General features: G+C 55.6%; 5 protein-coding genes and 1 long non-coding RNA gene across 9 annotated transcripts; 3 read left to right on the forward strand and 3 right to left on the reverse strand.

Annotated features, from left to right (window-relative positions):
- The first annotated feature begins 3,996 nt into the window (after nucleotides 1-3,996).
- LOC117651869 lies at nucleotides 3,997-4,501 on the forward strand. Its single transcript, XR_004588132.1, has 3 exons — nucleotides 3,997-4,099; nucleotides 4,178-4,284; nucleotides 4,359-4,501. It is a non-coding gene; the product is annotated as an uncharacterized LOC117651869 (long non-coding RNA).
- A 573-nt stretch (nucleotides 4,502-5,074) lies between these two features.
- On the forward strand, nucleotides 5,075-7,997 carry LOC117651835. Its single transcript, XM_034396243.1, has 3 exons — nucleotides 5,075-5,172; nucleotides 7,385-7,681; nucleotides 7,790-7,997. The coding sequence occupies exons 2-3, from the start codon at nucleotides 7,386-7,388 to the stop codon at nucleotides 7,857-7,859; spliced, it is 366 nt and encodes a 121-aa protein (XP_034252134.1). The 5' UTR covers nucleotides 5,075-5,172; nucleotide 7,385; the 3' UTR covers nucleotides 7,860-7,997.
- Nucleotides 7,998-10,168: 2,171 nt separating this feature from the next.
- On the reverse strand, nucleotides 10,169-12,486 carry LOC117651789. 2 transcript variants are annotated; one of them, XR_004588123.1, is made up of 3 exons: nucleotides 11,931-12,486; nucleotides 11,631-11,702; nucleotides 10,169-10,447 (listed from the first exon to the last, which is right to left on the reverse strand). XR_004588123.1 is itself a non-coding variant. In XM_034396137.1 (2 exons), the coding sequence occupies exons 1-2, from the start codon at nucleotides 12,371-12,373 to the stop codon at nucleotides 10,378-10,380; spliced, it is 513 nt and encodes a 170-aa protein (XP_034252028.1). In that variant the 5' UTR covers nucleotides 12,374-12,486; the 3' UTR covers nucleotides 10,169-10,377. The 2 variants fall into 2 exon arrangements, 1 of the variants encoding a protein (XP_034252028.1); XM_034396137.1 differs by lacking the exon at nucleotides 11,631-11,702.
- Nucleotides 10,904-21,191, forward strand: LOC117651786 (vegetative cell wall protein gp1-like). 2 transcript variants are annotated; one of them, XM_034396133.1, is made up of 6 exons: nucleotides 10,904-11,246; nucleotides 15,720-15,955; nucleotides 19,127-19,262; nucleotides 19,411-19,530; nucleotides 19,884-20,031; nucleotides 20,472-21,191. In XM_034396133.1, the coding sequence occupies exons 3-6, from the start codon at nucleotides 19,239-19,241 to the stop codon at nucleotides 21,158-21,160; spliced, it is 981 nt and encodes a 326-aa protein (XP_034252024.1). In that variant the 5' UTR covers nucleotides 10,904-11,246; nucleotides 15,720-15,955; nucleotides 19,127-19,238; the 3' UTR covers nucleotides 21,161-21,191. The 2 variants fall into 2 exon arrangements, with proteins under 2 accessions (XP_034252024.1, XP_034252022.1); XM_034396131.1 differs by lacking the exons at nucleotides 10,904-11,246; nucleotides 15,720-15,955 and adding an exon at nucleotides 17,573-17,609.
- LOC117651783 lies at nucleotides 12,982-19,247 on the reverse strand. 2 transcript variants are annotated; one of them, XM_034396128.1, is made up of 7 exons: nucleotides 19,125-19,247; nucleotides 15,558-15,848; nucleotides 15,280-15,471; nucleotides 15,080-15,198; nucleotides 14,652-14,941; nucleotides 13,708-14,572; nucleotides 12,982-13,633 (listed from the first exon to the last, which is right to left on the reverse strand). In XM_034396128.1, exons 2-7 carry the CDS (start codon nucleotides 15,725-15,727, stop codon nucleotides 13,428-13,430), a joined length of 1,842 nt encoding a protein of 613 aa, XP_034252019.1. In that variant the 5' UTR covers nucleotides 15,728-15,848; nucleotides 19,125-19,247; the 3' UTR covers nucleotides 12,982-13,427. The 2 variants fall into 2 exon arrangements, with proteins under 2 accessions (XP_034252019.1, XP_034252018.1); XM_034396127.1 differs by lacking the exon at nucleotides 19,125-19,247 and adding an exon at nucleotides 15,979-16,090.
- On the reverse strand, nucleotides 21,171-25,197 carry LOC117651782 (mucin-5AC-like). Its single transcript, XM_034396126.1, has 13 exons — nucleotides 25,027-25,197; nucleotides 24,749-24,932; nucleotides 24,348-24,465; nucleotides 24,022-24,251; nucleotides 23,832-23,919; nucleotides 23,672-23,739; nucleotides 23,181-23,401; nucleotides 22,762-23,098; nucleotides 22,385-22,668; nucleotides 22,132-22,300; nucleotides 21,930-22,015; nucleotides 21,566-21,729; nucleotides 21,171-21,479 (listed from the first exon to the last, which is right to left on the reverse strand). Exons 2-13 carry the CDS (start codon nucleotides 24,917-24,919, stop codon nucleotides 21,430-21,432), a joined length of 1,986 nt encoding a protein of 661 aa, XP_034252017.1. The 5' UTR covers nucleotides 24,920-24,932; nucleotides 25,027-25,197; the 3' UTR covers nucleotides 21,171-21,429.
- Between the last annotated feature and the right edge of the window lie 26 nt (nucleotides 25,198-25,223).

Consider the following 25,223-nt stretch of genomic DNA (forward strand, 5'->3'; position numbering starts at 1 on the left):
GGCCGTCGGCGTCGTCGTCGGCCCACGCCAGCGCCGCCAGTCCGCGGGTCCGGGCCGGCGCCGAGACACAGAGAGAGCCCCTTGGACCTGGCGGCCTGGCGGCCTGGCGGCCTGGCGGCCTGACCCGCGGAACTTGAACCCGACCTTGATATAGGTGAGCATCCCGTTCCAGGCCGTTCCAGGGCGGACTCGGGCGGACGGGGTGCGCGGCGCCAAGCGCGCGGCGGCCGGGCGTGGCGGGGCGGCCGGAGAGGTGGCGGCGGGGAGTGCGTCCTGGCGGCGTGGCGGCGTGCGTCCGCCCCACAGCCCCACGCCGCCCTTCGCCGACCCCCGCGGCCCCGACCCCCGCGGCCCCGCGCCGCGTTCGCGAGGGGACTGGCGCAAGTCCGGGACGGCAGTCTCAGCCCGCACCCTCCACGATGAACAAGTCCGCCGCGCTGCTCGTCGCTCCGCTGGTGCTGCTGCAGCTGGCGCTGCTGGCCGTCGCCTCGCCCATCAGGTAAGCGCCGGGGACGCGGCGGGGCGCGCCAACCCCACGCCGCCGTGCCGCCGTCCGGGACGGCCCGGTGCGACGCGCAGCCCGGGGGTGCGTTCGAGAACCACACCCCAAAGCACCCCGTCGCCAACGGGGTGACTGAGAGCGAAGGGCCGCCGCGAGGGGTGTTCGAACGCGCCCTGCCGCTCGGTCATCGGCGACACTAGAGGGCCTGGGGGCAGTGCCGGCCGCGCCGCTGCAAGTGGCGGCAATGGGATAGAAGTCGTCGCGATTTGCATGATGAAGATGCGCCGCGGTGCAGTGGCAGTGCAGTGGTCTGGGAGTGGCGGGGTGGCGGAACGGTGACCGAGGAAATGCGACGGAATGCCTCCACGACGCTCCGGCCGGCCCGGCCAAACGCCCGGCCAATCACAGCGCATCCCTTCCAGGACCCCTTCCAGGACCCCGTCCTGCACAAGCGATTCCGCTCACCGTTTCGCCGCTCCGTCTCTCTCGCACCCCCGCGGGCCGCCCCGTGAGTGCGAGAGAGACAGGGCGACGAAAGCCCGGCTTGGAATCAGCCCACTGCGCTGGCCCCGTCCCGTCGCGGTCCCGTTGCGTGACTCCAACTCGAACGTGTTCCCTGGCGGTCATTCATATGCTCGCTGAGTGCAGTGCCCCCCCCCTTCTTCCTCTCATGTCTCCTGCGTTGCCAGGGGCAACGCGTGACAGCATCAAGGCTGCACGCACGCCTGGGCCCAAGTGCATGCGTTTGCGTCCAGTGACAAACCATCTTCACAAACAGGGTGTTCCGGCGCGGATGCACTGTCGAAAACAATCAAGACCAATTTCACACCAATTTTAATTTAAACTTTTTGCTGCGTACGCTGGCGTGGTGCACGTACCTCCCACTTAAAAACCGTTTTTATTAGATTTTCGTGCCGCGTCGCCGCATTGCTACGCATGATTCTCTCAACCTGAATCCGAAATGGAATGATCACTTCCATTTTCTCCCTCTCCCATTCAACGTCGCGTACTCCATAATTTTCCAGAAGGGCTTGGCTCGCCCAGCTCCGATCCGCACCTCTTGTCAGTCCGTAGAGCAGCGCGGTTCCTTTTGAGCTGGCACGCCTCGGATTTGACCCCTTCCCCTTTCCGCCGCCTCCTCCAACTCAATCATCGGTGATTCTATAAATAAGGCCGTTGTCACCCGACATGGCAATGACCCGTTTTTTCCCAAAACAGACGACAGCGATCGACAACACTCCCTGCCACTGCGGCGCACTGCGGCCGGCGTGCCTTTGATTAGCGCAGTCCAAGGCCGGGACCGCTCTGTCTCTCTCGCACATAAACGGGACGCCGCACGCGTTGGAGAGAGACGGAGCGACGAAAGCAGTGCTCGGAATCAGACGGCAGGGCAGGCCGATGACACTGTCTCCGTCTCTGTCACGGCGTCGGCATGAGCGTCGGCTTGACAGCGACCCGCTCCACTGACATGGGCGATGAGCGCGTCCCGCTTTGACAGGATCGGCCATAACCGCGACAAAAACAAACACAAAAATACAGACAAAAACAAAGACAAAGACAACAGAACAGAGTCGTCAGTGACGAACGGCTTAGCCGAGGCGGAGGCGGCACTACCCCGCGTACAAGTTACCTCATCCCACGGCGCCGCCGCCCTGCCGCCGCGGGCAAGTTCCGAGCGGTGCTTCTCTGTCTCTCTCGCACCAACGGCACGCCGCACAGTGGGCCAGAAGACCCGTGCAGCGGCCAAAATTCTACACGCGTTTTGAGCTCCAGAGTCGCTAGATGGGACTCGAACTGAACGTGTGACCCCACCAATGGATCGCTCTCCGAACGAGGAATCCATTGGTGGGGTCACACGTTCGGTTCGAGGCCTGCTTAGCGACTCTGGAGCTCAAAACGCGTCTAGAGTTTTGTCCACCTCCACTGGTCTTCTGGCCCACTGTGGGACGCGCGGACTCAAGGTGGCCGTCGGTGCACGGCGTGGTTGCAGGTACGACCAGCGCCAGGATGGCGACTCCAACGTGGACGCGCGCCTGTCCAACTTCTTCGTGGTGCTGGCGCCCTCCAACACGGCCCAGCTGAGCAACACGGGCGTCAGCCTGCTGGACCTTGCCTCCAAGGCCGTGCCGCTGCGCCTCCGCCCCCAGGCCGCCGCCGACGGCCTCAAGCAGCGCGAGGAGGCCGACCAGCCCGAGCAGGTGAGCGGCAAGCCCGCCGCACAGTGGGCCAGAAGACCGGTGGAGGTGGCCAAAGTTCTAGACGCGTTTTGAGCTCCAGAGTCGCTGAATGGGACTCGAACCGAACGCGTGACCCCACCAATGGATTGCTCTCCGAACGATGAATCCATAGGTAGGGTCACGCGTTTGGTTCGAGTCCTTTAGCGACTCTGGAGCTCAAAACGCGTCTAGAATTTTGGCCGCCACCACCGGTCTTCTGGCCCACTGTGCCTCGCGCGCGGTCTCTCTCACACTCGCGGGCGTTCCGCCGGGAGCGAGAGAGACAGCGACGGAACGGCGATTGGAGCCGCTTGGACTTGCCCACTTTCGGTGTCTTTGTTCCTGCAGGAGGTGAAGGAAGTGAAGACCGGGCGCTCGGTGCAGCCAGGGCAGACAGTGGTGCAGACAGTGCAGGGCCCCCTGGCCGCCGTGGCCATCCCCGCCGCCATCCTGCAGTCGCCCCTCGCCAAGCTGCACCCCGAAGTGCAGGTAAGGGGCGGTCCGTGGCCCAGCCCGCCTTGGGCGAGGCCTTGGGCGAGGCCTTGGGGCCATTTGGCCGATCCCCCAACCGATAGAAAAAGGGCTCGCCGAATTTGGACCGCCTCTGGAGTCGATGTTCCGGATTCCACACCACAGCCGAGTTCATACTCTCATAATATGAACTCTCCCGTTGTGGCAGAGACATGATTTGTTTTTTCATGTTAACAAATGGCGATTTGCTCCTCGAAAGAAGGACCAGTTGTCTCAGTCCCAGGGCTCCTCGGAAGAGGTCCGTGAAGGTGAAGGTCGGGTTGGCGTCTAACGCGGTGACGGCGGTGATGTTTGGTAGGCCCTGGCCGTCGAGGAGGTGCTGATTGCCCGCTCCCCCGTGGTGGCCCTCAAGACGCCCCCCGGCCCCACCCCCATCGGCGCGCCGTCCGCCGCCGTGCCCATGCTGGTGGCCATCCCCGTGCCCGAGGTGGCCCCCGAGCGCCCGGCAGCACCCCCCGCCCTCCTGCCCATGCACCCCCAGGGCGACAAGCAGGCCCCCGCCGCCCCCGCCGCCGAGGCCGCTGCGATCATCGCTTCTGAGGCCATCGCCGTCCCGCAGGCCGCCGCCATCCCCGAGCCCATCGCCATCCCCGAGGCCGCCGTCAACCCCGAGGTCGCCGTCAACCCCGAGGTCGCCGCCATCCCGGAGGCCGCCGCCGTCCCCGAAGCCGCCTCTCTCTCCGAGGCCATCGCTGCCGCCGAGGCCGTGGTCGCCGCCGCCGACGAAGTGGACGCCCCCGCCCCTGCCATCGCCGAGGTGCTCGAGGCCGCCGCCGAGGCCGCCGCCCCCGTCGAGAACGCCCCGCCCGCCGTGGAGACCAACCAGGTGGAGCCAGAGATTGTCAAGCAGGTAAACGAGCCCCTCAACTCATCCATTGCCTCCAGCTATTTTGGCGAAGCTGTTCATTCCCTTCTTCGCGTCCTCCAGGTGGAGCTCCCCAAGGTGCACCTGATCGGCACGGGCATCGAGGAGTGCGGCCCCGAGCGCGTCCGCAACCAGGAGGGCGTCTGCGTGGACGAGCCAAAGCAGGACTAGTAAGCCCCAAATTCTTCTGCGATTTCAAATTTATCTGGATTAATTTATTTCTGTCATCGCGCTGTTTTTCCAGGGATGAAGGAGCCGTCTAAGGAAAACTCGCGCGCTGTGAATACCGTTGCCATTGCTGTCGTAGATGCCAGACCTTCGTGTTATTTATGTTTTTGTACTATTTATTTATTTATTGTCCGTGAAAAATAAATGTTATGAAAGTGACTGCCATGATTACTGCTAACCGAATGACAAGAAAGTTGGATAACACTGGTCCGAGTCCAGGCCCCTCCCAGGCTTTGCATAACTCGGCCTGCGGACCGTGTCCGAGAGTCCTTTTCTTCGCTCTGCCTCTCTCGCACTCACGGGGCGTCCCTTGTGGGTGCGAGAGAGACAGAGCGACGAAAACGACTCTCGGAATCAGTCCGCCGTACCGCCAAAATCCGCCTCCACGTCGCACACCCGAGGGGAGGGGCAGACAAACGCGTTCTTGCGAAACCTGAGCTTTGACTACGTGCAGCGCAGCACGCCAATCTCAGGAACTCGATAAAAGGAGTACTAGGAAGCGAGGTTTGCTACGCTGAGGCGGCCAAATTTGCAGACATGACAGCGAGCGGCATCTGTGGGACAACCACCGGAGAGACCTCTTCAAATGAGCCAAATTTGCAGTTTACTTTGCCTGCCCTGGCTTCGCGTCCCCCGCCACGCCCCACCCCGCCCCGCCCCGCCCCGCCCCGCCCCTGCCCTGGTGTGCCCCCTCCCTCCCACCCCCACCCCTCACTCTCGCTTTCGCTGGCCCCTCGCGTCGGCAGAGACGCACTCCGGACAGTAGTCAGTGACCAACTACCGGCCCGGCGCCTCCAAGCCTCCCTCGGTTGTCCAGGATCACAAGCAAGGTAAACTGGGTGTGGCGGAAGCCGAGAAGCCGAAGGGCTGTCTCTCTCGCACTCATGGGGCGTCCCCTATCGGTGCGAGAAAGACAGAGCGACGAAGACGACGCTCAGTCCGCAGTGTGAGGTTTGGCTTCAAATCACGGACAGGCTTCCCCACTCAGCTTGCAATAGACGGAGCAGCGTGTGTGAAGAGGGACAGAAATTGTCACCGACGGGATGTCAGTCAACTGCGGCTGGTTTCCTGGAAGGCTGGAAGCTGTGGTTGGTCGCTCGGAAGGCAAAGGTGGCATTTCGCCAGGGACGAAATTGCTTTCAACTTTAACGGTGTGTCCGTCGTATCCTATCGCGGCATTTTCATCGACTCTCATATAATCTCCGCGTGTACCGTTTACCTGCGCACCGCCGAAACCTTTTGACCCGACAAGGACCACGGCATGGCCGCCGTGGCAGTCCCGTTGCGGACAGCAGTCCGGCCAGTAATTTTGCCGCTCACTCGCTCTGTCTCTCTCGCACTCGGGGGGTGTCTTCCTTCCGTGCGAGCGTGCGAGAGAGACAGAGCGACGAGGCAAATGACGCGCGTGCGTGCCGCCCCGGCCAGCAAAGCCGGCAAGGCTGAACAGAGTGTCTCCGTCTCTCTCGCACTCACGGGGCGTCCCGCATGGGTGCGAGAGAGACGGAGTGATGAGGAGGCGATGGCGGTAATGACAGCCTCGGCTTGAACCGAGCGGGAAGGACAAGAAGCATTCCAGGCTCGGCGGCGGGAGTAGAACCCCTCACAAGTTTTGATCCGTTTCCACTGGGCTGCCGGCGCCAGCGAGTAGTCCGGGATTTTGACCGCCTCCTCCGGTCTTTTGGCCCACTGTGCGCTCTGCACTCCGCTCCGGTGGCACGAGGCGGTGGCGGCGCGGCATCTGGGTCGCGGCATGGACGCGGCGTCAAGTCCGTCAAGTCCGACTTTTAGCGGGCCGGGCCGTGCCGGGCCGGCCTCTGGGTCGCGGCATGGACGCGGCGTCAAGTCCGTCAAGTCCGACTTTTAGCGGGCCGGGCCGTGCCGTGCCGGGCCGTGCCGTGCCGGGCCGGCCTCTGGGTCGCGGCATGGACGCGGCGTCAAGTCCGTCAAGTCCGACTTTTAGCGGGCCGGGCCGTGCCGTGCCGGGCCGTGCCGTGCCGGGCCGGCCTCTGGGTCGCGGCATGGACGCGGCGTCAAGTCCGTCAAGTCCGACTTTTAGCGGGCCGTGCCGTGCCGTGCCGGGCCGGCCTCCCGGATGCGCTGCAAGTCCGAACCGCGGACCGCGGCCAATAAACAACGGCGGTAGTGCCGATCCCTTTCGATTAGTCGATTAGTCTTTACGACCCTCACCGCCAGTCCGACGCAGTCAGCCCTGCCGCTCCAGTCCGCGCTCTGTCTCTCTCGCACGCCCTGGATGACGCTATGAGCGCGAGAGTGACAGAGCGGTGCAGGCACTGCGCGGAGTTTCGGGATAGGCCACAATCAGTGCGCACCGATTGGAGCCCGGCCGCTAGCATGGCAGTGACAGAGACAGGCGGCCTTTTCGAACGTGCCCCCCTCTTTCTCTCTGTCTCTCTCGTTCTCTTGCCCCGCTCGCCGATCCGGGCGGCGATCAGGTTTGGCGCCTTTCTCTCTTGTTGAGCGTAGCAGCGTAGCAGCGCAGCGGGCCCCAATGTCTCGTCTACACTGTGTGTGTGTGTGTGTGTGTGTGTGTGTGTGTGTGCGTGTGCTTGTGCGTGCGTGTGTGTGTTGGCGTCTAGTCCGTCGCACGGTACATCACATAATGCTTATGGGCTGCGCGGCGGCGCCTCGCGGTGGTGAAAGCGTCCGGCCAGAGCCAACGTCGCGGTCCACGTCCACAGAACCGGAAGAACAGCACGTGTGCGTGTGTGTTTGTGTGTGTGTGTGTGTTTGTGCGTGTGTGTGTGATTGTGTATGTGTGAGAGAATGTGAATGTGTGTGTGTGCGTCTTGCGCTCAAAGGCCGAATCACACTACAGGTCGCAGGCCACCAACAATCAGTGGCGGTTCGAAAAGGGCCGTCAGTACGGTCAGTAGACTGATTTCCGAGGGCCGTTTTCGTCGCTCTGTCTCTCTCGCACTCATGAGGCGTTCCCTGCCGGTGCGAGAGAGACAGAACGACGGAGACGACTCTCGGGATGAGAGACAGCAGCTGACGCGAGGCCGGCATCGTCTCTTGTTCCAGGATGGCGGAAAGCCCGATGTCCACGGTGCTCTTCATCTCCGTGTTCGTGTTCCTCTTCTTCAAGTTCTGCCTGGGCGTGCCCCAGCTGCCGCCCGTCGGCGTGCTGTCCCACCTGGGGCCGCTGGCCGCCTCCGCGCACCGCGACCTCCACGACGGCGGCCTCACCGACCGCCAGAACATGGCCGTGGACCTGGCGGCCCTGGCGGCGCCACTGCCGCTGGTGCGGAAGTGCCCCGTGGGGACGGTGTACAGCGTGGCGGTGGGCGGCTGCAAGGACCTGGTGCGCTCCACCAAGGAGTAAGTCGGCGCCGTGGCCGAGCGCCCAGCGTGGCGGCGGCCGGGTTGGGCATCCGAGGTTCGACTCCCGGCGGCTCCCACTCTCACCATGCGCTCTTTCCGTTTCAGTTCGTCGCGGAAACTGGAGCTGTTGATGCCGTACCTGTTGGCGGCCACCCGACACCAGCCGGGACAGTAGCGCGGTCGAAGCCAGTGGGCCGCAGCGATGCATCGAAACAAACCAAGCTCAACACCCAAGTGCCACTTTCTCGTTTTTGTTGTTTTCTGTAACGTCGGTATGTTATTGTAAATATATTTGTTAAGTTTGTCAACTGTACGTTGCGCCTTGTCATTGTTGCCGAATGCCCCTTCTCCCGCTCCGCCTCTCCCCCCCCCTCTCTCTCTCTCTCTCTTACGCCCAAGTGCGGGACGGTCGCTTTGTTTAACAGCTCCAGAAAGCACACCGGAAAGGGCGGATGTCGTTAATTACATTAAAAGTTGCTCGTAATCGTCATTCATTCCGCGCGCCGGGAACCTTTTTACGACCCGGGGATGGAAAAAGGGAAAAGGGAAGGGGGGCAGTTTCCCGTTTGCTTTACGATGCGTGCCTGGAAGGACCTGGAAGGACCTGCAAGGACCTAACTGCGCCACAACGACCAGCGCAAAGCTTTCCGCGGGTTTCTCCATCAAGCGTGTATCACTCTTCGCAACGCACTGGTGTGGAGACCGCGGCCGCTTCAGCGCCTGCGAGGTAGGCCACCGTTCCGTCTCGCAGCGCACCGGTGTGCAGACGGTGGCCTACCTCGCCCCTGCCTAGCGCCTGGCACGGCGAAGATAGGCCACCGTCTCCACACCGGTGCGCTGCGAGTCGGAACGGTGGCCTACCTCGCAGGCGCTAAAGGGCCACGGAAGCGGCGCTCTGCCTGCCGTCTGATTCCGAACACTGCTTCGTCGCTCTGTCTCTCTTGCACCCCTACGGACCGCCCCATGAGTGCGAGAGAGACAGAGCGACGAAAGCAGTGCTCGGAATCAGACGGCTGGCTCTGCCCTGGCGGCCATGGCCGGAACACTGCACCGCGCCGCGCCCAGCCGCTGGTCGTGCGGACTTGGACTTAACGTGTGAATGCGGTGCTGTACGCAGCGCCTGGAAATGACCATTTAAGTGGTACACTTTGCGTTAGCAGCCGATTCGGCCCGCCGTGCCGCGCCGTGCCGCGCCGTGTGGTTTAACGGGAGCTCCACCATTCGCACGACCATCAGGTCAAGCACCCATCCCGTCTCGTCCCGGCCACGGCCACAAATCGCCCCCCCTCCCCCTCACAGGATTCTGTCGACTCCCCCCCCCTCTACCCAGCACTGCCTGCTTTTTCCGCGCTTCGCCCTCTCTCTCTCTCTCTTTCTCTCGTCTTATTTTTGCTCCGCAGCAGCCGATGGCCACCGGTAGCCCAGTGGACCGCTACCGCTTGCGTTGGCCTGCCTGAGCTGAGCGCGCCCGACTGCACTCAGGCAGGGGTAGGTCGGGGCGCGACTTTTGCGCGACACGTTGCCTGAAGCTGCCTTTCACCCACAGAACACGAAACGCTCACAGTGACGTCATTTTGAAGTCAATGACTCAAAATTTCGACAAAAAAAAACATTATTTTGACGTCATTTTGACGTCCTTTGACTGCTTCGTGAGTGTTTCGTGTTCTTTGGGCAGGCGCCTTGACTTGCTTTGTTACTAAGGGTCCACTACTTTTCGGGGGGCGTCCATCTCACATTCTTGGTCTCACAAGTTGTTGAGGCGACCAAGAACCGCGAAATAATGCAAAACAACGTGTTTGCTTTTCGGTGTGTGTCGGTGGTGCACTGGTGGGGCGGGTGCGACAGGCACCGCGGTGTGGCTTTCCAGGCAGTCGCCTCTGTGTTACACTGGTACACTGTTACACATGACGAGAACACGCGTCTCACTGACCGCGCCGTCACGGACTCAAATAACGTGCCTGTCTCATCACGGGAATCATTATCCCAGAGGGTCGATGCCCCGCACCTCTTTTCTCTCCTCCTCCTTCTTCTTCTCCTCGCCCGCGCGGCCCTGCCAGGGCCTGCACGGATCAACAAAGGCTTGACACCTCTCTACACCCCTTGTTCCTGGCCGGACGAAACCCGGGATGTCGTGTCATAACGATAAGTCAATGCGAAAGAGTGCCGACCACCCGTGTCTGCCTGGCCCAAACTGCCGCACTCGGGAGCTTCGCTCTTGCTTTGGAATTTTCTGGTCCTGCGTACTATAGTTAGTAGTCTACAGTCATTTGATTTATTACAGCAGTGAGTGGGGGTTGAAAGTTGTCTTCGACGAGACTGAATCCACTTTGGACGGGAATTTCTCCTTTCATGCCCATCTTAAATCGCAAGTGAGTGGGTGAAAGTTGGCCAGGAGGCGCGGGGGTTGAAATGTTGGTACACCTGTATCCGAGTGAGACAACTGCGAGGAAAAAGGAATGATTGCTGGGGAGTAAAAACACGAGATGGGCGTTGAAATATATGAGCGTTTATTCCACACTTTACGGGACACAGCCATAGAGGGCAGGCCTTGGGGCAGGCCTGAGGCCTCATCCCCTCCATCATTCCTCTCGTGACAATAAATAACTTAAATAATTTAAAGCAAAATAAATTATCAATCTTTCAGATGTGAGAGAGAATTAAACGAGTTGGCTCGCTGGGATCACAGGTACTCTTCAGCTCTGCTGCACTTGTTGCCGGCGGAACAGCGGCAGGAGCAGGCTGGCCAATCGAAGCTGCGAGCGGCTGCAACAAAACAACAACAAATCACCCACGCGGTAGCGATAGGATAGGCCGAGCGTCGGTGCAGCCCCTGTGCAGTTGACGCAAGTCGAAACGACGACGTCACGGCGCGGTTTCGGCTAAACCACGGTTGCCACCTAAGTGGACGAAAATTCTCACGACACACCAGTGTCTCAAAAGGGTTGCCAACTGTTGCGTCGTGAAAATTTTGCCTCCCTTTCGTTACATCGACTTGTCATAAATCCGAAATGCGCGATGCCATGATCATGTAGTGACAAGGCAAGAGCAAAGACGCCTCGGTCCATTTCCACCTGCGGTTTTCGACGGCGCCCTTAATTACATCGCAATGCAACCTTACGCGAGGAGCGCAGAGCGCACGGCCTACAAAAATAAAACGAAACCGAAGGCCTGCCGAAGGCGGAGACAAAGAAAAAGGAAGCAGAGCGAGGGGTCCGAGCCCAGGCTGCCTAGCCAGCCGCCCAGCACTGCTTTTCGCCGCTGTCTCTCTCGCGCCCACACGGGTCGCTCGCGTCGCTCCACCAGCGCGAGAGAGACAGACCGACGAGAGCGGTGTTCGGCTGCTTGGCCGGAGCAGCCGGCGTCCCTAGAGGACCGCCTAGCTCGCCGGGGCGTCGGCCTCCGGAGCCAAAGCAGCCAACGCAGCCAAAGAGAAGGAGGAGGCCGTGGAGACGGAGGGTCGCTCGCTCCCGCTTTGCTCCCGCTGCACCATTAGGCCGGCCAGGCAACCCGCCGGAGGAGCACTAGAAACTAGAAACGGCCGAGTACGGCTCACATCTCACAGGTAAGCGATTCTGTTCTCAAAACACTGTTGTTGTTGACAAACGTTTCCTACGGAGCGGCGTGGAGGCTTTTTGTGAAACAGATTCTCTCTCTCAACGGCATATGGTGGGTGGTGGGGGTGAGAAATGAATGATGGATGATACAGGCGAGACCATACTGTGTTCGGTGGCGGAGCAATCAGATCCCAAACAGAAACGGATGGCGGGAACGACAAGGCCGCGCGCTGTTTCACCCACGCGCCCCATTTGACCAATTTGACGCGTGTCGGAGCTGGAACGACGTCGTCGCAACCACTCTATCCGAATCCGTTTGGGACTGATGAGACTTTGGCTCGGCTTTCGCTTGCTTTCGCTTTGGTGCTGGCTGCCTAGTAGGCAGTGCCTACCTGCGCTAGCTGCGAGGTGGTGTCGTGTGTAGTGCTGGACGGAAGGGGCCCGGCCCGGTTCACAAAAGCAATCTGGGAACACAGAAAGTATGGGCCTGTACTCGGGGAGCACTGAGGCACTACCAGACGGACCAGACGCGGCGAAGGAGGAGCGAGGATCAACCGCGCGGCCGAGTGAACGAGGGGCAGCCAGGGAAGGCCTAGTAAGAAACATGGGAAAGGGTTGTCGCGTGGGGCGGCGAGGGCGCCAAGACCGCGTCCATTCTAACGCCTGCTCCGGGACTCTGAGGCGGTACTCACGATTTGGCGGGCAGGGGACGCTTCTTCTTGCAGCCGGGGGTTCCCTCCTGGCAGGCGGGCTGCGGCTTGGTGCCGGCGGCGCCGGGCTTGCTGGGCTTGACGTCGTTGTCCTCGGCGCCGGCCTGCTGCTGGGCCACGATGTCCAGGAGCTGCTGCTCCAGCGCGCCGCCCTGGCCGCCGGCCGCGCCCGCCACGGACATGAGGGCCTCGGGCGGCGCGACCACCACCACCATGCCGTCCATGTGGATGCGGTAGTTCTCGGAGCCGTTCTGGCGCTGGTCGTAGAACTCCTCGCCGGGCTGCAGGGGGGTGTTCTCGGGCAGCGGCGCGGCGGCGGGGGCGGGCGCCGCCGTGGTGGTCGTGGGGGCGGCGGGGGCCGCGGCGGCGCCCGTCAGCAGGGCGGCGACGGCCACCAGGAGCAGCGAGGACATGGCGGAGGGCATGGCTGTGGTGTGCCGGTCCGGAGCGCGGCGCAGAGCGTAGTGAGGACTAGAGACTGCCTCTGCCTGCGCTGCGGTGCGGCCAGGCTTGGCTTGAGCGGCTTGAGCCGCGCCAGAAAAACACGCCTTCCCTCTTCCCTGCCGGCCTGCCCGGCCTGCCCGGCCTGCCTAGCGACCGGCCGCCGCGCACCGCCACGCCTACCGCCGCAGCGACGGGCAGGGGCGGTGGCGGCGAGGCAGGGAGGGCCTGCAGCGGACAGGGCCTGGAGCGGCCTGGACCACGTCGCCCAGCCACCGCCACCGGCCACCCTGCTCTAACGGGCCGCCAGCCCGACGGCCTGGCCATGGCCTGGCCGACGCGCAGGATGCAAGACACAAAGTACTTTGTGATGCAGGACTGCAGGACGCTCGGCGAGGCCTGGGGCACTCGGTGCCCCCCACCTCCATGCTAGGCGCCGCCAGGCATGCCAGGTCCAGGCCGAGGCCGGGGCCGCCTGGGCCAGGCTGCTCATCACGCATTAGCAGCGTTGCGGGCCATTTTGTTCTTAAAAATTAGAGGAGAGTAGAAATTTGGTATGACACAGTTCAGTGCCTGTAATGAAAGTACAGTATTTCTTACAAAATTGAAATTTATTTAACATTATCACTCCTCTTCTTCTTCTTAGGAACATTGGAATTGATTAATGGCATATCCTACTCTTCCAGTTAAATAATAAAATCAACAGTCAAGCTAATATTTTTGTGGTAACTATTTATTCTACGCCGACAAAAATTAGTCAAAAAACTGCTTTGCTGATCTTACTACAGTAGCAATAAAATTCAATGTCAAAGGTCTACAGCTAGAAATCACAATGCAAAGACCAAATACATTTATGGTAAAACTAACACTAACATTTGTATGTGATTAAATTAGGATTTGGAATTGACTTTCCATTAAACTTAACAAGCTCCAAAAATATTTAGGAAAAAAAAAAACAAGATAAGAGATCAGTTCAATACAACAATAACATTTCTGTTTCACTTGAAGTAGAATGTCATTTAAAATGTAATGAAACAGTTACAAAATTTTACCTGCTAAACGTTTTTCTTTAGGGGTGTGTTTGTAATACACAGCAATCTGTGACAATATATGAAAAACAGCTTCAGATGTAGTCGAGCCAAATGTCTTGCGCCATTGAAATTCTGCGACAGTTGGCTTTGCACTGTTGAATGTCTTCGTTTGAAGAACTGTACAAAGATCTGCAGCATCACTCCAAATATTTTCTGCAAATAAATGTGTTCATTGTAGTAAGGAGCATGGAACAAGTAAGTATATACTGGAATGAAGTAGCACTCACCAAGTATGCTCATGATTGAGTGATCACCAGTTGAAATAATATTATTAATTGTTGTGACAGACTCATATATTCCAAGGCTATGTAATGAACTAGCAACATAGGGCAATACTTCATCGTTTACGACAACCAATGATCCAGGCACAATGTAGGCCACAGCCACTTGCACAACAGCATTCGCTAATTCAAGGTTCCTAATGTACTCTTCATGTATTTTCACCCGAAGGGCTGCTTCCTGTCTCAAAGCCCTTGTCTTTGGACTCACACGAGGTTTTCTGTCCTTTTTTTTGTTCTTTCCTGTATTTGGAGTAGAGATGGATGAAACATTTTCTTCTTCAAAATCAACATTTATATCACTATCTTTCACAATATGTATCATGCATTTTTCTTCGTCAACTTTTGTTTCTTTACCACGATCATTTTTTTTGCCTTTTTTCTCCTGTTTTGTATTTGAACTTGACAAGGATGAAACATTTTCTTCCTCAAAATCAACATTTACATCGCCATCTTTAATATCATGAATCATCACAAAGTTTTCTTCCTCTTTCATTTCTTTAAGTTTTTTCTCTGGACACTGAAGCTTTTGCTTTTCTTGATTCTTTCTCTTGCTACCTGTTTGGCACTTCTTCTCAATGCCTTGTTTCAGTCTTCCATCTTCTGGAGTAATAGCTACCTCTTGTTGCTCCCTAAGGATGCGGGACTCAGGCCTCTTTGATTGATTATCAGTATCACCATTTATATTCTCACAAAAATCCTGTCCACTTTCAGAATTTTTGTCACAATTCAGATTGACAGCTTCATTGGTATCTGATTCAGGACTCAAGAAAACACCAAAATCTAACTTAATTTTTTCAAACTCTTCTTTTACCTGAGAAAAGGGAATAATCTTTTTCAGCAACTCTAATTAATTAGATATCTAAGGTTAAAATAGAAGCCTTATTCATTACCTCTTGTATATCGCTTTTTTGAGGGGGAAGAAGATGTGCCACATATCGAACTGGAACATGATTAGTATCAGCGATCCATAACACCCTTAAACGATCCTTATAGGACCTTTTTAGTTTGGTGACAAACAATCCATCCACTGCTATAGAGCCACCTGGCCATAAATCTAAAAGAGCAACAGAGCCTTCACCACCTATGGACCAATCTTTGGGATGCTGATCACTATCCAAGTAGATGGATATGGTTTCGATGCATTGCTGGTAGATTTGGTTTACAAATGTAATTTTCATTTCTGAATCAGGGAGAAGAGACAAATAGTATAAATCAAAGTTTAACAAAGTTAAAAAAGATTTCTGGTTTCTTTTTTGTTTGCTTTTTAAATTTTGATGCACAGTAAATTAACTTATTTGGATCAGTACCATTTCCTTACCTAATGTTTGACTGGCTAATGTTGCAGGCTTCTTATTGCTCCATGCCATGACACAGCTGAGAATTTCCCTTATGGAATATGGAATGTTGTCAAAAAAGGAACCCTGGCGAATCGAAAAACTGTAAGCCAGAGAATTCAATTACTCAGTTTGAAGAAACAAGACCATACAACAATGGCTTAAAGCTAGTTAGAATTTATACCTTTTCCCACAATCTTCACACACCCATAAATCAGTGGCATGTTGGAGGCACAACTTTGTCTTGGCACAATCGATGCAACCAGCAGGAGTTTTTAACAAATTCTTCCGGAGTAACCAGTCATAAAGTTTGCGATCATCGCTCCTTCTGATCAGAGGCGCTAGAAACTCCTGTGAGAATGAGCTGGGGCAGTTTCTGACGAAAAAATAAACAGGAAACATGAGTAGATGGTAGATGCAGGGTTTACTTACTTGTAATAAAATAACACATAGGAAACTTACTCATGATAATTGTCGCTGTCACTTGGGCTCTTGGCTTTGTGAACAGGCTCTCCATCCGAGTCGCTGGGGCACTGGCAAGGCTGTTCGCGTGTTTCGAGTGGGGCCTGGGCAGCCTGGGCCGAGGCCGAGGCAGCAACGTTTTCTGACTCTTCGCTCTCGCAGGTTGACATGATAAGCTGCTGGGCTGGAGGCTGGAGGCCCCCTCGCTCTGGCTGGAGCTGGAGTAGACCCCGACGCCGGCAGCGCAGGCAGCACGGACACGACGAGGACTGCACCACGAAGACACGGGGCCTGCCAGGGCAAAGCGTGGAGAAGAAGGACAGATCAGAGACGGCGAAAGCGCTGCGCGCTCCGTGATCCACAAGAAATAATGCTCCGGCCAGCAAAACTGGCAACAGGTAACGAGGAACGGAGGTTATACCTCGGCCGACTCTGACTTTGTAAACAAACAAAGGGTGCCGGGAGACGAGGACGAGCCCGCGGTGGGGAGTGGGGGGAGGGAGAGGGAGGGGAGGGGGAGCGCGGGAAGATGCAGCTGCTGGAGAAGCTGCCGACCGTTTAATTTTCCATACTCCGTGTATGAGAAACGTTACAGTAATCGGGGGAGAGGGAGGACAGGGGCGACTAGGGTGACCAGGGTGGGAGGGAAGCCCCCCCAAGCCTTGCTCACAACCTTACAAGCTTCGCGGGCTAACTGTCATTTGCGGCAAGTCATGGCACGGCTTGTACCGATGCCAGCCACTATAAAATGTGGCATCTCCGGTCCGGACAGGGAGCTTTCTGACAGGCGCGGGTGCAGGCTGATGGGGTCCTGTATCGCTTCTCGCCTGCTTGCAGGGGCAAAGTAGTGCTGTGCCTACCTTCCAGGCGGCCTGCCTGGTGCCCAAGGAGGGGGTGGGTAATTAAACAGCGCTTTCGCTAGCACACAGTGGGCCACCTCATGTCCATGCTGCCGCAGTTTCGTCTAAAAATAGTTGATTCCATCAGTCTGGATTCCGAGGAGTCTTTCCGTCGCTCCATCCCTCTCGCTCTCATGGGACGCCCCGTGGTGGTGCGAGAGAGACGGAGCGACCGGATGCCCCGCGCCAGTCGGTGACTGCCGCGCCCCGCCAGGCCACGCCAGGCTGCCAGCACACTGCCAGCATGCTGCCAGGGCCGCGTCCCCCAAGGAGGTCATGAAGGTCTCCAGGTGGGTGGTGCGCTCCAACACACATGCGATTGGATAAGGCCCGTTGTTCTGCGTCGGCTCCGTGACTTGTTCTTCCGCCTGGCAGATGACAGGATTGATTGAATCAGAATCGCACGATGCATCGCCGAGTCCGCGTCGTGACCGCGGTACAATTCGCATTTCCAGTGGCCCAGGAGCTCATTTCGGAACTATTTTAATCCTGCGATGCCGTTTTTCAGACAATAACTTGTGCAGGATGTGGTGGAAACCCTGGCACATTACTCAGCTCCGGGACCCTCGAACTCTCGTGGAACGCTCCCAAGAACACGAAACACTCTCGATGCAGTTTTAAAAAAAATCAAAATAACGAAAATTTTTCGAAATTTTGACCATTATTTGCCTTATTGGCCGTCACGAGGAGCGTTTCGCGGTCTTGGGGGCTGAGCGCAGAGCGGCCCTGACCGCGTGTAGCGAATGCGACTCAGAAGGCCTTGGTGAAAGCCTTGCCGAAAGCCCTAACGAAATCCTGGACGGGGACCGTTGACACCGCGAGACAGCCTCGACACGCCAAGGGGCGGGGGGCGGCTGGGGGGGCCTGTAGGGGGGCTCGGCGGTGACTGGCACCCCCGGGGCACCTCCACCCGCCTCCTGCCCCCCAGAGGGCCCACAGGCGTGCCTAGAGGCCCCGGAGGCTCCGGAGGCCCCGGAGGGCAGGGGCACACGCGAGGTGCCCCTATCAGGCAGTGCCACAGCGTACCCCCACCCCCGCGAAGACATTCGGGGGCTGGGGTGCACTGCGGGGCCTGCGGTGCCGCGGCCGCGCAAGGGGATCACAGTGTCACGGGGACAGCCATGCTGCGCACAAGGAGAGGACCTCGGCTCACGTAAGCAGAGTGGCGCCTAGGCGCACCCTGGGCCCTGCACGGTGAAAACTGTTCCTGGTTTTCCCAGGAACTCCCTGGAAATCGCCTATGCCTCCACCATTGACCTCCTGGGAAAACCAGGTTCCGTTTTTACCGTGTGGGCCCTGGGGAAGGCTTGGACCACCCGGTACTTGTTTGTGCCAACTCGCCCGGTGTAGGCACTGGCTTGAGTGAGTGCTTTTCCGACCGCAACGTTCTTCCAAGCTTTGGGAGAATTTCAGAGCGCCGCGTCTTTCAAATCAAATCAAATTTGTGCAAAAAGTGCGCGTGCACAAAAAGCTGTGATATGTCTCGTAAAAAAATTGTACAAAAACATTTAGGGTGGGTGTAGCTAAGGGTTGCCTGCACGACCGCTTCTCCGACTGGGTTTGGATCAATTGAATCGCCTCCTGGTGGTAGATAGTCTGTGGCCGAAAGGGGGAGGGGGTGCTTCTGCTTGGCAAACCCTCGCCTTAGTTTCACTGGATGCACCAATGTAGAATAGAATCACTCAAGTTAGTATGAGGAGGAGAAGGGAGCCGCGAAGCAGCGACCTGACAGACTAGGCTGGGCAATCCGCTCCGCAATGCCAAACGTTTTGCAAGTAGGCTAAGCCGGCCTGGCGAAGGGAATGACCCCATGACTCGTGTGTTCCTAATCGTCCATAAAGTCTCTAGCGCGGGGGGATGGGGTTGTCGCCTTTTTTCCTACCGCTCGTCCCAGAAGTAGGGTAGAGGGTGGCGGGGCAAGACAGGCCCCGCGGGCTGGTTCCAAACAGTGCTCTGTCTCTCTCGCACTCGAGGGGCGTCCCGTCGGGGTGCGAGAGAGACAGAGCGACGGAACGTGCGCAGCGCAAGCCTTGACTCGCGTGACTGGCGCTCGTTTAAGATCGTCTTTGCCGTGCAATATCCCCACCCCCGCCCCAGACCAGCCGTTCCTCCCGAATCTATGCCATCTGCTAAATCACACGTTCATGCGCCCCTCGCGCACACGCACAGCTCGCGTAACACCCTGTACAAGGTGGTACATTTGTTGCCGACACATTGACACACTGTTAATTTTTCGGGGGTGGCGGGGTGGCGCACAGTGGGCCAGTGGAGGCGGCCAAAACTCTGAACGCGTTTTGAGCTCCAGAGTCGCTAAATAGGCCTCGAACCGAACGTGTGACCCCACCAATGGATTGCTCTCCGAACGAGGAGTCCATTGGTGGGGTCACACGCTCGGTTCGAGTCCTGTTCAGCGACTCTGGAGCCCAAAACACGTCTAGAGTTTTGGCCGCCTCCACCGGTCTTCTGGCCCACTGTGTGGCGGGAAGCTAGAGCTAGCTCTGCTGTTCACCAAGGGTTGTGGTGCTGGTGCGGCGAACCCTGACAGTAGTCTCCGTCTCTCTCGCGTCCCTACGGGACACCCCGTGAGTGCGAGAGAGACGACGCGACGCCGATTCCCTGCCCTTGCCTTGGCCCACTCAAAATGCGTCCTTTCCCGTGTGCCACTTACAGTGCCTGCGGCGGCGGCGCTCCGCTGCGACGGTGTTCTTCGCTTCGACGGCGGCCCTGCACGTCCGGCGACTGCACCGACGCCAACTACAGGGAGACGGTGGCGCGGCTCCGAATGCTGCTCATGGACTCGTACCTGGTGCGTCGCGTGGTCGGCTCGGCTTCGCTCTGTCTCTCTCGCACCCGTATGCAGAGCTCTATGAGTGCGAGAGAGACAGACTCCTGAATCGCTCGGCGGAGAAGGGGTTTTCGCTGACGCGGCTGACGCTCGGTTTGTCCGTCCGCAGCCGTGCCGCCTGGCCGCGACGGACGCCCTGGTCAGCAAGTCGCCGGCCGGAATGGCGGACTTCATCGAGCGCCAGGAGGAGTACATCCAGCAGCTGGAGAAGGAGTCTCGCTACTGTAGGGTGAGTGTCTTGTCTTGTACGGGCACACAGTGGACCAGAAGACCGGTGGAGGTGGCCAAAATTCTGGACGCGTTTTGAGCTCCAGAGTCGCTAAATGGGACTCGAACCGAACATGTGACCTCACCAATGGATTGCTCTCCGAACGAGGAATCCATTGGTGGGGGTCACACGTTCGGTTCGAGTCCCATTTAGCGATCCTGGGGCCCAAAACGCGTCCAGAGTTTTTGCCGCCTTCACCGGTCTTCTGGCCCACTGCGGGACACCCTCACACCCAGATCAACTCGCGTACTCCGAACCAAGAGGCCGTCCCCTGTCCACGGAGTGGAGTGTTTCTATGCTGTATTGAACCGTAGTCTTCGCTGTGTGGTGGTTGCCCCGCAGGGCGAGCTTACCGGCCTCATGATGAAGCTCAAGGACCTCATCTCGGAGAACGAGGAGCTTATGAACGCCGTGCGAGACTCCCTGGCGCCTACCTCTCGCCCTGCCCTGCCCGAGACACAGGTGAGCCGGCCCCGACCCCGCGAGTATCGGAGTGGTCATTCCCCTCCCCAAGGCGATACTCCTCGACCAAGAGACTTTCAATGCTAGCCTCCCTGCGGGTGGAGTATCGCAGGGGTCATTCCCTGCCGCCGCGACCGAGAAGCAGACCGAGCGATACTCCGCGAACAAGAGACTTTCAATGCTAGCCTCCCTGCGGGTGGAGTATCGCAGGGGTCATTCCCTGCCGCCGCGACCGAGAAGCAGACCGAGCGATACTCCGTGGCCAAGAGACTTTCAATTGATCTCCCAGCGAATAGAGTATCGACGGTGTCATTTCTTTCACAGCTGATAAGCGTATAGATGAATGGCTCTGTCAATACCCCATGGTAGTAGGGCCTTGCCTAGAAAAGCCCTGCCGCGATTGGTAGCCCTTGGAGTGACCCTGGCCTGCCCTTCCGCAGGGTACTCGCTACAACATGGACCTGATCCGGCCGCAGTCCCTGAGGGAGCCCGGCTTGCTGTACGAGTCCCGCATCTCCGAGCTGCAGGCTCAGCTTACCCAGGCCCGTATCGAGTCCCAGTCCCTGCGGCACCGCGCTGGGCTCGTGGACTAGACCGCGGGCCAGTGCCCCCGCTGTCGCCCTGGCCGGACCCCCTGGGGGTGTGGTGGGGCCACCTGGGCTGGCTGCGCGCCGAGCTCCGCGCCGCCCCCGTCCCGGTCATCACCGAGGCCGAGGAGCCCCCCTCGGACGCCGTCGACTCGGCGCCATCGGAGCCCGAAGAACAACGAGATACCCCTCAAGCTGAAGATGTTCCCCAGCCCGAGCCTGCCGATCCGGAGAGTTTGAAGTCTGTCGAGCCGGAACCGGCAGTGGAGTGCCCCTCCCCCTGCCCGTCGGAGGCCGCCGATTTGGAGCCCCTGGAAGCCCTGCCTGAGCTGCCTCAGCCCGTCGAGGACGACGAAGCCTCTTCGTCGGGCTCTGCAGCCTCGGAAGCACAGCAGCTCCTCCAGCTCAGCCTGCCCGACAAGGAGGGCCCCAAGGCGGACGACCCTCCCGCGGCCCCGCCCCTCATCACCGTCAACGTAGAAGTCAAGTTCAGAGTCAGCAAGAAGGACAGGAAGCGGAGCCGGAGTTCCTCCAACAAGTGACGCAAACCTAGAGCTTTTCCATTGTCTTTATAGAAAATTTCTTTCGTTTCACAAGTCTCGTTCATTTATGCCATGAACGATGGTTTATTTAGCAGTTGTGAGGCTAAGCATAGCTTCATAGCTCCATATACTATAAATCAAAGTATGTGCTGGCACAGACATTGCTTTGCAGACAAACTGTACAAATGGATAGAGCGTAAATTTGAAGCTTGGAATAATTTAATATAATATATTGAAGCGTATTGAACATAACATAAAGATATTTGCATTTAATGTAGCACCAAGTCTTCTTCATCTTCAAACAGCACTTCGTCTAAAACTGAACAAAGAAAATCAAACAAAATTAAATTACAGGAGCCAAAAAGAGAATAAAATCAAAATAATGATCTCAAATTTGTCTCTCACCTTGCAGAGCACTTTCCAATCGTTTAAGATTTCTTAAAGTAGATGAAAGCTCTCTGGACGGACTTCTTATAGGAGAAGTAGGTGTTGATCTATCAACCTCTTCCAGGAGGTGTATTTGCATATCCAGCCGCTCAGCAGCAATGCTATCTGATTCATACAGGTACCTGTCAAAAAAATAAAAATAAAGAATGAAGCAGATTGGACAATGAATCATCAAAATTTTGTACACTTTTAAATAAGTCTAATGAATTAAAATATTGTAAAAATATTACTCTTATGTGATATTTAAATATTTCATTAATTAGAAAAGTAGCATAGATCATTATCAATTGACTATTATCAAAATACGTTAGCCTAAAATTACCTTAGCTTTTTGAGCAGATTGCTTGAACTACATTTCAGCTTTTGGGAAAGTCCAGATACAGCTACAATAACAAGACTGTCCATGGTCTAGAAAGGAAAAGAAAAGAAAGTCATTATAACCATTTGTGTGCCAAACAGAGTATACAATCAATCTGTAAGTGGTGACAACTTAAAATATGAAATAAAATGCTTGAGAAACTGACCTGTTGCATTGGCGGAGTAGAATGCACTGGGCTGGGACATGTGGCAAGACCAGGGGGTGATTGACTAAAATCTTCATCTTCATCCTCATCAGAATCACAATCATTGTATGGAGGCAAGAGTCCATGGGTGCCATGAAAAGATGCTGACCTAAGAACATGGTTGGTTGGGCTAAAAAGAAAGAAAAGATAAATTTAAAAAACAAGGCAACTATTATAATACATTGAAAAGGCACCAAAGAAGCAATGTATTTACCTTGAAGTTGGGCTTGGCAATGGTGCGGCTGTAGGAATAGCTGAAGCAACTGCAGATGAAGAAGAGGCAGGTGTATTAACAGCACTAGCAGGTTTCTTCACCACTTCCTTCTTTTTCCCTTCAGCAGCAGCCTTCATTGGGTCGTAACTCTTCCTTCTCTTCCAGTTTTGGAACTCAACTTCTCTTGAAGAAAGAGTTGAGTTACTTCTGGTGCTGGTGCCAACTCCAACTAATTTTTTACCACTTTTAGGCTGAGAAACATCCTTCTTCATGACAGGAATCATCTGATTAATTATTTTAAAACTCAGTTAGTCATTCACAAAAGAAAAAATCAAAATGGAAGGAAAATAACAAAGTAACAGAAGACATGTACTCACTGGAGCAGCAGCTTTTGAAGTGCGCATGCTAAAACGTCCACAGTCAGTGCGAGCAAAGGCCTCTGCCCTGACTGGTCTAGGGCTAGAGACTTTTGGGCTGGCAGTTTTGGGGCTGGCAGTCTTAGGACTTGCAGTTTTAGGGGACGAGGTAGATGTAGACGAGCTGCGAGATGAATCAACAGAGCCTTTACGACCTTGTTTATTAGTAGGTGCTGTGACAAGAGCCGGCATGGGAACCTGTGCAGGCAATGCGACTTGAACAGGTTCTGTGGCCAAGATTGCACCTTTCTTCCGGTCTTCAACTGGAATATCACAGCCAAGTCTTGCGCGCCGCAAGCTGTGGAGCAGATAAGATCGAAGCTAGAACCTTGAAGTTACCAATCATGAGTGAAATAAACAAACACTTCTTATATATATACCTGAAAGCTCTGTTGGGCCTTGTTTGTATTGCTGCAATTTCAGTGGTTACGGGTGCAAGGCGCTTTTTTATGGTGGGCCCTGGAGGATCACTGATATCAGAGGATTCGTCCCCAGAGTCCATAGAGAGACTATTTGTCATGCGTGCAGTCATAGCACTAACAACCGATTCTGTTGTTCGTAAAAATGATACTGTTTCTAAAGCAGAATCATCTTCCTCAAACTAAAAAGAGTAGAATAAGATACAAAATTGTGAGATTATTTTTAAGGTGAAAAATATTCTACAAATAAGTGGGATGAGTAAGAAGGCTGATTAATAACAAGTGATTCAGTTCAGCTGTATAATTTCATTAGCTGGCATTAGTGCTCGTACCATCCCTTCGTCCCCCCCTGGCCTGCAAAGAGCCACAGGAGCCATGTATGGTGGGACTGCTAACATATGAAAGTACAGAGATGAACTTAACCACCTGCTAATTCATGCCATTTTTAATACCTGGTCTTCAGCATTACGGAGATGATTTAATCTCTGAGGGGATTTTGGACTGCAAATTGGTCTGTTTTCTGTAACAGGAAGAAATTTCAAAAAAAAAATTCGATAAACATATTGAAAATTTTCAACACATTGTGGGGAGTTATTAAATTAGGTACGCAACCTGTTGTTGGAGAGGGGGCAGGGTCACCATGTGATGACACAAGGCGGCTTGCCCATTCAGACACCCAGCTATTTTCATGGTGGTTACCCTGCAAGTAATTGATTATTTAATATGGTGAAAGATTTGGACTTTACGACTTTCTCTTCAAAATTAATTTAAATAATTTTTAACAATAAAATAGAGGACGTACATGAATATGGTTTTCATCTTTTTGCTCATCATGAACTCCAAACACTTTGGAGATTGATTTTCGTGCTTGCTTGACGTCTGAGGTTTCTTTGTCAATGGTGTATGTTCCTGTGTCACTCAAGACATCAGACTCATCGTCTCCATTGTTATTTCTATCATTGATTCCTGGTGCATTCTCTGCCATAGGAGATAAAGCACAGGTTTCTACATTTCCTAAACTTGGGCGCCTCACTGTGAACATGACAAGGTAAAAGATAAGATAAGAATCCTTTGATTTCAAAGTAAGCACTACAAATTTTCAATATACCGTGATTGAAACCAACATACCGTTTTGCAAACGAGACCGGGCTGAGTCATCTTCTTGGTCACTTGAAAAATAACCCTCTGAATGGTAACCAGCACACCGTGGCGCACCACTGGGATGAGCTGCTGATGGCTCATTCACCTGCAATGAGAATAAATTTTTTATTGAAACACAAGAGGAGAGAATGGAAAGAATACCAATGATTGGTGGTATTTAGACATGCAATGAGACAGAGGCATTGCTTGTGAGAGGGTAACGCAGGAAACAGTTCCATTTATGGTGCAGCAAGTGGCACATCGGAAAGTAGGCTCCTCGCATACTAAGCAGATAGGGGTGTGTCTCATGTACATGCCTGCAGAGAAAGCAACACATAAATAATTTCAAGCTGCAGTATAGAAAGGGAAAAGAAATGAAGAACACCAACCTGACTATTATAAAGACCAGTAATTGGGAGCGACAAGTTTCGCATATGTCGCATTCGCTTGCTGTGAGTTGGACGCTTGGCAGCATTGGGGGATTCAAAGTGCACCACAAATGCAGTCGACTTGAGGGATTCAAGATCCGGACGGGATTCTGATGGCGGTGACAAATCCATGATCCGTCATCCCCTGGGAACAGCAGAATGACATGAAAATCTAACCTTAGCTAACACACAAAAATAGGTCGTTCCGTCCCAGTTGCTCGCGGAGTGCACATCTTCACCTTGGGCCGAGCTTTGGAGACGTGGGTGTTGTGGTGGGTGAGCGTCATGCCTCGAACGGGCCACGAATAATGTAAATAAACAACATTGACATTCTCCAGCAGCAACGTCACTTGCAAACAAGCAAATCTACAATCACCACTACTACCACTACTGCTGCACTTACTACTTCCACTACTACTACCGCAGCCCAACTTCT

The sequence above is a fragment of the Thrips palmi genome, unplaced genomic scaffold (assembly GCF_012932325.1).
Source record: "Thrips palmi isolate BJ-2018 unplaced genomic scaffold, TpBJ-2018v1 HiC_scaffold_6, whole genome shotgun sequence".
In the NCBI taxonomy this organism is placed as follows: Eukaryota; Metazoa; Arthropoda; class Insecta; order Thysanoptera; family Thripidae; genus Thrips; species Thrips palmi.

What these genes read in the sequence shown, in the direction of transcription:
- LOC117651835 (XM_034396243.1), top strand. Translation starts at nt 7,386, where the DNA reads ATGGCGGAAAGCCCGATGTCCACGGTGCTCTTCATCTCCGTGTTCGTG. An exon ending in CTGGTGCGCTCCACCAAGGA is followed by an intron (nt 7,682 to 7,789) that starts GTAAGTCGGCGC and finishes TTTCCGTTTCAG; the next exon opens with TTCGTCGCGGAAACTGGAGC.
- LOC117651789 (XM_034396137.1), bottom strand. Translation starts at nt 12,373, where the DNA reads ATGCCCTCCGCCATGTCCTCGCTGCTCCTGGTGGCCGTCGCCGCCCTG. An exon ending in CGTCCCCTGCCCGCCAAATC is followed by an intron (nt 10,448 to 11,930) that starts GTGAGTACCGCC and finishes GTTTTGTTGCAG; the next exon opens with CCGCTCGCAGCTTCGATTGG.
- LOC117651783 (XM_034396128.1), bottom strand. Translation starts at nt 15,727, where the DNA reads ATGTCAACCTGCGAGAGCGAAGAGTCAGAAAACGTTGCTGCCTCGGCC. An exon ending in GACAGCGACAATTATCATGA is followed by an intron (nt 15,472 to 15,557) that starts GTAAGTTTCCTA and finishes TTTTTTCGTCAG; the next exon opens with AAACTGCCCCAGCTCATTCT. An exon ending in CTCAATCATGAGCATACTTG is followed by an intron (nt 13,634 to 13,707) that starts GTGAGTGCTACT and finishes ATTTATTTGCAG; the next exon opens with AAAATATTTGGAGTGATGCT.
- LOC117651786 (XM_034396131.1), top strand. Translation starts at nt 17,578, where the DNA reads ATGCTGCGCACAAGGAGAGGACCTCGGCTCAC. An exon ending in AGGAGAGGACCTCGGCTCAC is followed by an intron (nt 17,610 to 19,126) that starts GTAAGCAGAGTG and finishes TGCCACTTACAG; the next exon opens with TGCCTGCGGCGGCGGCGCTC. An exon ending in TGCTCATGGACTCGTACCTG is followed by an intron (nt 19,263 to 19,410) that starts GTGCGTCGCGTG and finishes GTCCGTCCGCAG; the next exon opens with CCGTGCCGCCTGGCCGCGAC.
- LOC117651782 (XM_034396126.1), bottom strand. Translation starts at nt 24,919, where the DNA reads ATGGATTTGTCACCGCCATCAGAATCCCGTCCGGATCTTGAATCCCTC. An exon ending in TGCCCCCTCTCCAACAACAG is followed by an intron (nt 23,740 to 23,831) that starts GTTGCGTACCTA and finishes TTCCTGTTACAG; the next exon opens with AAAACAGACCAATTTGCAGT. An exon ending in AGGCCCAACAGAGCTTTCAG is followed by an intron (nt 23,099 to 23,180) that starts GTATATATATAA and finishes TCTGCTCCACAG; the next exon opens with CTTGCGGCGCGCAAGACTTG.